Source organism: Vombatus ursinus, unplaced genomic scaffold (assembly GCF_900497805.2).
Source record: "Vombatus ursinus unplaced genomic scaffold, bare-nosed wombat genome assembly UNPS02014794.1, whole genome shotgun sequence".
Lineage (NCBI taxonomy): Eukaryota > Metazoa > Chordata > Mammalia > Diprotodontia > Vombatidae > Vombatus > Vombatus ursinus.
Genome location: NW_020954572.1, coordinates 18,251,975 through 18,262,647, shown reverse-complemented (window position 1 = coordinate 18,262,647; position 10,673 = coordinate 18,251,975). Strand labels below are relative to the sequence as shown.

At 40.6% G+C, this 10,673-nt stretch overlaps 1 protein-coding gene across 1 annotated transcript in view; it reads right to left on the bottom strand.

Annotated features, from left to right (window-relative positions):
* The window catches only part of TP53BP1 (tumor protein p53 binding protein 1), a 130,686-nt gene extending 130,404 nt beyond the window's left edge, over nucleotides 1-282 (bottom strand). Inside the window, exon 1 of the mRNA XM_027869976.1 lies at nucleotides 213-282. Within this exon, the coding sequence (XP_027725777.1) occupies nucleotides 213-219 (7 nt within the window). The 5' untranslated portion in view covers nucleotides 220-282. The remainder of the gene's footprint in view (nucleotides 1-212) is intronic.
* Nucleotides 283-10,673: the final 10,391 nt, after the last annotated feature.

The window sequence follows — 10,673 nt, the reverse complement described above, 5'->3', positions numbered from 1 at the left end:
CCCCCGACCACCCCGCCCCCCCCCCCCGCCCCCCCCCCCCCCCCCACCCCTTTCCCCAGGTCCCTCCAGCCCTTTCGCCGTCACGGCCGCCATGCTTGCCACCCCGCCCCCTTCGGCCAGCCATCCTCCCGGCCTCCCTTCACTCCCCTCCCCGTCTCCGCCAGCAGCCTCTCTCTATCTGTCTCTCTTTCCTCCTCCTCTCCCGCCAGTACCGGGCATCCCGGCGGGAGGGTGGCCGCGAGGGTCTCAGCACACTGCCCAGGCCGCGGCTCAGTCCCCCCGCAAGTCGTCGCCGCTGCTACCGCTAACGCCGCCGCCGCCGCCGCCACCGAGGCTGCCGCCGCCGCTACTGCTGCTGCCGCCGCCGCCACCGCCACAACCAGCCCCTCTTCCCGTCGCGCGTCACGCTACTAGCGTCGCCCATTGGCTGGGGGCACCTGTCACTCAGGGCACACCGCTACTAATAAGACGACTGGCCCCAGGGCCCCGCCCCCGCGCAAGAAGAGGGAAGACAGCGGCGTGTTACCATGGCAGCATGGAGGTTTCCCCTGGCCCTTTCCCCCCTCTAGTTTTGCCAGAGAATGAGAGACTCCTTGAACTAAAGGGACCTTGAGAGGTCATGCAGTCTATTCCCCTGCCTCCAGCAGCAGCTGCTTTTATCTTTTCCCAAACAGAAGACCCTCTTCCCTGTTCCCTGACTTTGGCTTCCCCTTTGAAGGCCCCTAGGGAACTGTCAAAGGGGTTCCCTTTAATGGGACCCGGGAAGCAGAATGTAAATGGCCAAAGCCTTAGGAAGGTGGAAAGACTGCGAAGATTCTTATGAGTGCTTTGTTGGCTTTCTCTAAAGTCTGGACTTCTACAGGGGTCTTCATGAAGTCAAAGTCCTCTCTGCCCCTCAGGGGCCCCTTCAGAATACGAGAGCCCCCTGAGGTTACATTTCTCTAACCGGTCCCTGCTTGCAAACCTCAAACCTACTCCTCCACCTCTGCTACCCCATCTTTCACAGGGCTGGAATTTGCAGTCTACAGTTTCCAACATGCTATGCCTACCTCCCTTTGTGAGGTCTGAACACCACTAGTGTTCCTTTTGTATTGAAGACAAAGATTGATGTTGCCTTTCTGATATTGGGAGGAGGACGGGGGCCCATCGAGTCTTGCAGATGACGTGTGGCTGTAGAAATTTTGACCACAGGCTAAGAAGTATTTATGATTGTGAGCAATCTCAATACCAGTTTCCTCATCTGTAAAATGGAACTATTACCTGTAGTACCTTCCCCAAGGGTCTGTTGTGAGGCTCAAATGAGAAAAGGGGTATAAAGCACTCTGTAAACCTAAACCAATACCTTGATATCAGCTAGTAATAATATTATTTTTATGACTTAAGATATGGATGGAAGTGGGATGGATTGCAATAGGTATTACATTCCTGCCACAGGCTCACAAATATTTAGACGTAGCCCTGCAAAAATGGAGCCCCATTCCGGCAAATACCTTATTCACCCTATACCAACCCTCTTAGTTGATAACATGAACTAAGCTGAGTTTGCACGACCTGCCAACCAACCCTCTCTACTATATCTAAATTGGTACTGTCTAGAATGTTTTGCCAGGAGCAAAAATGTAAAGGAAAGCACCAGGGACCTTCAAGTGCAAATAATTTAATAGTGAGCTAATGACCTGGAAATAATTAAGAATCTTTTTCTAGAAGCTTTCATTTCTTCTATCAATAGATACTAATCATTGACTTTCAAATTATTCTTTTCTTCACTCAATGAGACCACTATCCAAAGTCAGATCAAACAAAAGTGCTAACGGAGCAAAATCAAGTCAATCCTAAGCCACTTGGAATGAGTTTCCTTAAGTCATTGATTAGGAGAAATATAATTTTTCCTCACAAAGTAAAGAATATAAGGCAACTGACCTTTGTTCTCAAGCATCCTCTGGCTAGGAACCACCCTACTCCAAACAATAACAACAATACTTCAAAAGACCTGTGATTTCATAGATGTGAGTACTCCATCCACTGGTGTGGAATGTAACCCCACCACCTCTAACACAACTCACTAACACACCTTAATAGAGAGTACTTCCTGAGTTGCTATGGCAACCAAAAAAAATCACCTGGTGGCCAACCTTCTGGGGACAAGCCTCTCTGCACTAACCTAGCAGACAAACAGGATCATTATCAACATGCTATGCTACCCTCTTTCTGGCTTTGTGAGGATTCTGTTATTAAGAAGGGGGTAGATGCTGCCCCTCCTAATGTCAATTATGGTGCCAGGGTCCTGTAGAAGGTGTGGCAGCTATGAAAATCTACTAACAAGCTAAACCCCCAAGAAGAAGGGGAAATACTGAAAGTCTTTGCAGCTTGGTAAAAATTATTGTGTTATTGTGTGGTTGTAGGAAGCTGGAGGTGGGGAGAGGAAGGGGGGAGTGTGGGTGTGGTAGGAGGGATGGGCAGATTGCTCAGTCAAATTAGTCCCTGATCAATTTGATGAGTTCCCCAGCCAATTGATGACATTATACACCATAACCCTTTGTTTGGAAGCACCTAAGGGGCACTTCCTAATGAAATGTGGGTATGGCTCACATGGCATTAAGAAGACACAGGGAACTCAAGATAATTGGTTGACAGACTTGTGTTTTATCAAAGCAAGTTAACAAAACAGCTCCTTCTCCTCCATATCTGTTTCCCTCTCTCCCCTACTGTCACCTCTTCCTCCTTCTGTCCCCAAGATAATTTCATTGGGAGGGGATAGGGCAAACCACTACCCACTGGAGAGATTAGAAAAATCTTTTATAGGAGGTGGCTTTTCATTTAAGCATGAAGGAACCTAGGAATTCTAAGAAGTAGAGGTAAAAAAGGAGTTCATCCCAGGCATCAGTTAAGATGGATGCCATATATGAGGAACAATAAGCAATCCTATTTGTCTGCATTGTAGAGTGAATGAATAAGCATTTATTAAGTATTTACTCTGTGCCTGTTGCTAAGAGCTAGAAACACAAAAACAAAGACAGGCCCTGCCTTTAAGGAGCTTATATTCTAATTGGTGAGACCAAACACACAGAAGAAAGAAGGCCAGGAAGGAGTATTTTGATTTAGAAAGTCATGAGGACAGTCCACAGAGCCACAAGGTAGTAGACTGACATACCCTTTCTAGAAGTAATGACAGAGTTGATTTGATTACTAGAAAGGTTGGGGTGGGGGGGAGTAGACAGGGGCATGGTAATGATCCAGCAAGGTTGCTGGAGAAAAAATGGCAGGGGGACAGAGCCAAGATAGTGAAGTACAGGCAGGCACTCAGCTGAGCTCTCCCCCAAGCCCCTCCAAATGCCTCTAAATAATGACTCTAAACAAATCCTAGAGCGACGGAACCCACAAAAAGACAAAGTAAAACAATTGTCCAGCCCAAGGCAACTTAGAAGGTTGTCAGGAAAGGTATGTTGCACCAGGGTGAGAGAGGAGCACAGTCCAGTCTAGGCCCTGCCAATGTAGACTAGGCCCCACAAACCAGGAGCAGGACTCCAGGGACTGAATCAGTGACAGTAGTGGCAGTTTCCAGACTTAGCCCACAGACACTAAGGGGATGGGGTAATGGGTGAAAAGGAAATTTACAGAGGTCCTTTTGCTGGCACCAGGGACAGGACTTTGTTGCATTGCACTTGGTTCTGGGTCACAGTAGGGGGTCTTAGTCCGAGTACAAGGAGGACCACTAGCACACCAGGGGTTGTGGTTGAAGGGGAGCAGGGATACAGTTACAGCTCTGAAAAGAGTACTTGCGGTAGCTCACAAACGAGTGCACAGTACAGGAGAGTAGTAAACACACCTCTCCCTAGATCATACCACCTTGGACGAGCCAAAAACTTACAGGTCCCCAGAATTGCCTCTGAAAACAGCTGCACAAAAAACCTGAAGCTTGGGACAGTGACCCCTCCACTTGGGAAGCAGAGCCCCACTTTAGCATACAGTTAAAAGTCAAGAAATAGGCTGGAAAATGAGCAAATAACAGAAAAAAATTCTGAAATATATAAAGTTACTATGGTGACAAGGAAAATCAAAACACACACTCAGAAGAAGCCAGCAAAGTCAAAATTCCTGCATCCAAAGCCTCAAAGAAAAATATGAATTGATCTCAAGCCATGGAAGAGCTCAAAAAGGATTTAAAAATCAAGTAAGAGAGGTAAAGGGAAGAAAAGTGAGAATGATGCAAGAAAATCATGAGAAAAAGAGTCAATAGCTTGGTAAAGGAGGCACAAAAAAAATACTGAAGAAAATAACACCTTAAAAAGCAGAACAGGTTAAATGGTAAAAGAGACACAAAAATCCAATGAAGAGAAGAATGCCTTGAAAAGCAGAATTGGCCAAATGAAAAAAGATATACAAAAATTCACTGAAGAGAAGAACCCCTGAAAAAGTAGAATTGGCCAAATGGAAAAGGAGGTACAAAAGCTCACTGAAGAAAATAGTTCCTTAAAAGTTAGAATTGGGCAAGTGGAAGCTAATGACTTTATGAGACATCAAGAAACAATCAAACAAAATCAAAAGAATGAAAAATAGAAGAAAATGTGAACTCTCTCTTTGGAAAAACAATGGAAAATAGATCCAGGAGAGATAATTTAAGAATTATTGGACTAACTGAAAGTCATGATCAAAAAAAAGAGCCTAACTAGCTAAGTGACCCTGGGTAAGTCACTTAACCCCAATTGCCTCACCAAAAATCAAATAAATAAATAAAATAGCCTAGACATCATTTCAAGAAATTATCAAGGAAAACTGCCCTGATATTCTAGAACCAGAAGGTAAAATAGAAATTGAAAGAATCCACCAATCATCACCAAATTCCAGACCTTCCAGATCAAGGAGGAAATACTGCAAGCAGCCAAAAAAGAAACAATTCAAATATCATGGAGCCATAGTCAGGATAACACAAGATTTAGCAGCTTCTACTTTAAAGGATCAGAGGACTTCAAATATGATATTCTGGAGGGCAAAAGAGCTAGGATTACACCCAAGAATCACCTACTCAACAAAGCTGGATATAATCTTTCAGGGGGGAAAAATGGAGGGTCAATTAAATAGAGGACTTTCAAGCATTCCTGATGAAAAGAACAGAGCTAAATAGAAAATTTTACTTTTAAATACAAGACTCAATAGGAGCAGCTAGGTGGCACAGTGGATAGAGCTCTGGCCTTAGAGTCAGGAGAACCTGAGTTCAAATCTGGTCTCAGACACATAACACACAACACTTACTAGTTGTGTGACCTTGGGCAAGTCACTTAACTTCGATTGCCTGGCAAAAAAACAAAAATAAATAAATATAAGACTCAAGAGAAGCATAAAAAGGTAAACAGGAAAGAGAAATCATAAGGGATTCAATAAGGTTAAACTGCTCATATTCCTGCATGGGAAAATGATATTTATAACTCCTAAAAATTTTCTCATTATTAGGGCAGTCAGAAGGAGTATAGACAGAAAGAGAGGTATGAGTTGAATGTAATAGTATGATTATCTAAAAAAATAAAATTAAGGGATGAGAAAGAAGAATACACTGGGGAAGGGGAAAGGGAGAAATAGAATGGGATAAATTATCTGACATAAAAAAGTCCTGAAAGAGATTTTACAATGAAGGGGGAAATGGGGGAAGCAGGGAGGGGAGCACATGAACCTTATTCTCATTGGAATTGGCTCAAAGAGGGAATAATACACACACCCAGTAGGTGTAGAAATCTATCTTATCATACAGGAAAGTAGGAAAGGAAGGGGATAAGAGAAGCAGGGGAGAGGGAGAGCTGATAGAAGGCAGGGCAGTTTTGGGGAGGTAAAAGTCAGAAGTAAAACACTTTTGAGAATGAATAGGATAAAAGGAGAGAGTAAGATAAACGAGGGGGGAAATAGGATAGAGGAAAATACATAGTTGGTAATCTTTATTGTGAAAAAAAATTTTTACAGTGAGCTTCTCTGATAAAGACTTCATTTCTCAAACATATAGAAAACTGAATCAAATTTATAGAAATAAGAGCCATTCCTCAATTGATGAATGGTCAGAAGATATGAACGGGCAGTTTTCAGACAAAGTAATCAAAGCTATCTATAGACATATGAAAAAAAAATGCTCTAATCACTATTGATGAGAGAAATGCAAATTAAAGCAACTCTGAGCTACTACCTCACACCTGTCAGATTGGCTAATGTGACAGAAAAGGAAAATGGCAAATGTTGGAGGAGACATGGGAAAATTAAAACAATAATATACTATTAAATAAATAAAAGAAAAGATGACTGAGAAATATAGCGAAGCATGACTAGAGCTTGAGTTAAATGTAGTGGCCCAAGTAAGCCAACCATGATAAGCGAGTCACTCAACAGTCAGGACAGTAGAGTCCCAGGGTTAGAGTTCTGAATTAAGGGGAGTAATATATCATAAGCATGCTTGAGCCAAGTTGTAAATGAATTTAAATGTCAAACAAAGGAGTGTGTATTCTATCCTCAAGACAATAGGGAGACACTGGAGTTTATTGAGCCAAAAAGAAGTGTGGTCATCTTGCTTTGTCAAGAATATGTAGTATGAATTGGAGAAAAGAGAGGTTTGAGCCAAGGAGACTAATTAGCAGGCTATTGAAATAGTCCAAGCAATAGGTGATAAGGGTTTGTTTAGGGGAATAGCCATGTGAATGAAGAGGATATGGATTCTAACTCTTAATACTTCTTCATTGCTTATGCCTAAGACTTTGTTCCTCAGATAAAGACAAAAAGGTCACGGTACTTTCCATTTCTAACCAATATGATAGCTAGAAAAACTGGAAAAAATATTAAATGCCTTGTTGGATCCTATCCAATTACACTCCATCAATAATTAATTTTACACTAAATTATCTACAACACCTTGAATTAGAAAATACTCCAGACAAAGTGGTTGTCTACATTGTAGATTATAAAGAGGCCATTGTGAGCAAAATACTCTTACTGACTGTTAGGGTTGCAGGGGACCATGGATAGGGGGTGGGAAGGGGGCGGGCATTTATCTAGTCAATCAAAGTACATTCAGGTAAGACTTTACTTACATCATATCAGATAAATAAAACTATCTTGTCTCTAAAGACTTGCAGAGAAGAATATTCCATTATTCCATGTGTTGAATTCATTTTAAAGTTTGACATACCTCATTGTCAAGAATTTTCCTTTTATCTAAATTAAATCCTTCCTCGGCTCACTTTTCTCCCCACAGCGGTCTTAATGAGGTTATTAAAAAACCTAAATGAATCCTCAAACTGTATGGTAAAACTTCTAATGGTCCCATCCAACTTTGCAAATTAATGATTTTATTCCACTAGTCAATAAGCATTTATTAAGTGCCTATTATGTGTCCAGCACTATACCATGCTATGTGAAGTAATTCTTTAATTCTTCAATATTTGAATGTTATTATTGCCTGTCTTCAGACTTCTCTGAAGTCTTCTGAGCAAAATTTAGTCTTTCCCCTGAGATCCTCTACTCAAACCTTGATCAACTCATCAAAGTGGTTTTTTTGTGGAGGTTTTGTGGAGGCCCAGAAGTTAAAAGTTTTGCAGATTACTTAGAAGTTTCATGCCTCCCTAGTGCACTTTTAGTGGAACTGTGATTTGATCTAGCCTTCCTGGCAAGTAATTTGGAACTATGGCCAAAAAGTTACTAAACTAAGCATACCCTATGCTATGCCATTACTAGACCTATACTCCCAAAGAAATCAAAGAAAGAAGAAAAAACCCATAAGTACAAGAACATTTATAGCAGCTTTTTTTGTAATAGCCTGAAACTGGAAAGTAAGAAAGTGTCCTCTTATTAGGTAATGGTGAAACAAATTATGGTATATGAATATAATGAAATATTATTGTACTATAAGAAATGGTGAGGGGCAGTGAGGTGGTGCAGTGGATAGAGCACTGGCTCTGGACTTGGGAGGACCTGAGTTCAAATTCGGCCTCAAACACACAACACTCACTAGTTGTGTGACCCTGGGCAAGTCACTTAACCCCATGGCCTAGCAAAAAAAAAAAAAAGAAAGAAAGAAATGGTGAAATGGATAGTTTCAGAGTGAAGACCTCTATGAAATTATGCAAAGCAAAGTAAGCAGAACTAGAACAATTCATACAACATTATAGAGAAAAACAGTGTTGAAAGACTTTAAAATTCCAATTGGTGCAACAATAACCACGAGTCCAGAAGACACAAGACGAAACATGCTCGTCACCTCCTTACCAGAGAGGTGAGGTACTTAAAATGCAGAGAAGAAGCATAGATTTTTCTGGCATGACCAATGTGGGAATTTATTTTGTTGGACCATCAAGTTTATGATAAGAATTTTATTTTAGGGATTTATGGGGGAGGGGTGTAGAAGAGAGTCAGAGTTACTTACAATTTATTTACAAATGCATGTAAAAATAAAATGAATTTATAGTTTTATTTTAAAAAAAATAAACTTCATGCCTCTATATCATACTTTCTTCAAAATAAGAAAAAACACTAGATGTTGTAACAAAAAATGAAACTGATTAGATATTAACAGAGATTAACAATTGATTATAAATGAAGGAGCAAGTCTGAGACAGTATTGTGAGGGGAAAGGTCTCTGGGTCAGGCTCAGTCACTCAGTAGTGTATGATGATGAGTAAGCCATTGCCTATCCCTGAGCCTCCATCTCCTCATCTAAAAAATGAGGATAATAATATTCATACTATCTACCTCTGTTGTGAGATATGTTTTGTAAATCTTAAGGCATTATAGAAATGAGAATTATTTCAGAATCAATTGTCTCTATGCCTCCAGATCACCAATTGGGAGGGCAAAAAGAAAACCTAATACCAAATGAGAAAAAGGATAAAAATGAGAAAATACTATGTTCAATTACAGCAACTCCAATTCTACCTATTTAAATCACGTTTTTACTGAGAAATAGATAAAAGTAAAGACAATGACTAATTATTGCCATTTCTTAGAAAGGCTAAACTGATATAAAACAATTGTCACTAAAAGTGATGTGCATGCTCTGAAATGGAGAGTGGAGTCCTTGTATTGAATGTCGTCTGGCTCTTTCAGAAGGCTCACCCAACATTCATGCTGCCAGCACTAAGCCTTCATTAGTCAATCCCCCAAACCACTAGGAATATCACTTATGCAATTGTGTGGAAGACAGATGAGGAGAAGGGGAAACTTGAATCAGGGAGAGAAATTAGAAGGATGTTGCAATAATCTAGGTGAAAGGTGGTAAGAGTCTAAAATAGGGAGGTGGCCATATAAGTGGAGAAAAGTGGATGGATATAGGAGACAAAAAGGTAGAATAAACAGGATTTAGCTGTTGGAGGGATTATGAAAAGACAGACCCTATTGCATTATTGGTGGAGCTATGAACTGGTCCATCCATTATGTAAAACAATTTGAATTATGCAAAAAGAGTGACTAAAATGTCCACACTTTTTGACCCAGAGATTCTACTACTAAGTAACTTACCCAATAAAGGTCAATGACATAAAGAAAAGCCCAAAATATGACAAAAGATTTATAGCAGCATATTTTGTAGCAACAAAGACATAGCAACAAAGTATATGTCTATTGATCAAGCTAAACAAATTGTGTTATGGAAATGAAATGGAATATTACTCTGCTGTAAAGAAATAATGAATATGATGAATATAGAAATGTGAAGACTTATGTGAACCAACAAAAAATAAAGCAAGCAGAACAAGAAAAAAAAACAAAAGAGTTGAATGCTACAAAATATTAGTTACTAAGCTTGCTCTCCCCCCAAAAAAAAACAATTATGAAAGCTATCCCCAATTCTTTGCAGAGAGTGTGGAATTAACATATTTCAGTATGGTGGTTAGTTTGAACGAACTTTTCTTTTTTCTTTTTTTCTATTCTTTATTTTAACAGGCTTCAGGGAGTCATTAGAAGAGGAATATAACGGGAAGCATAGGGGATATATAAAAATATTTCAATAAAAATGTATTTTTTAAAAAATACTATTTAGAAACTGATTGGATATGAGAGGTGAAGGAAAGTGAAGAATTGAAAATGATTCCAAGACTTGGCTAGGGTGACTGGAAGCATGATGGTCCTCAACAGGTATAAGGAAGTTGGGAAGTCAAGGGATTTTTAGGGGGAAGAAAGTGAGGCCTATTTTGAATGTGTTGAGATTGAGACACCTGTAGGACATCCAATTTAAAATGCCCAATGGGTAGTTAGTGTACAGGACTCTTCCAACTCAGGAGAGAGAGTAGGTTAGGATACACAGATTCTGGAGTAAAACCCATGGGAGCCGACGAGAAGAGATTGTAAAGGGAGAAGAATAGAGAGCTAAATATAGGGCCTTGAGGAATCTCAGTAAAGGAATGTTTTATGTATTAACCCAGCAATGCTGTCTGAGAAAGAGTAGTCATATAGGAGAAGGAAATCCAAGAAAGATTAATGCAATAAAAAAACCCAGAGAGGAGGGAGAATCTAGGAGGGAAGAGTATCATATGCTACTGAGAGGTCAAGAAATATAAGCACTGAAAAAAGGCCATTAGGAGATCATAGAGTCAGTCCCCAGCCAGGAGAGCAGAAAAGGGGTTCTTCCAAAGGACCCAGAATTGCCTACTCAGCCCCCAGAACTTCCAGCCCTTCCAGTAACACCAGGTTTCCCACAGCAGATCACAGGG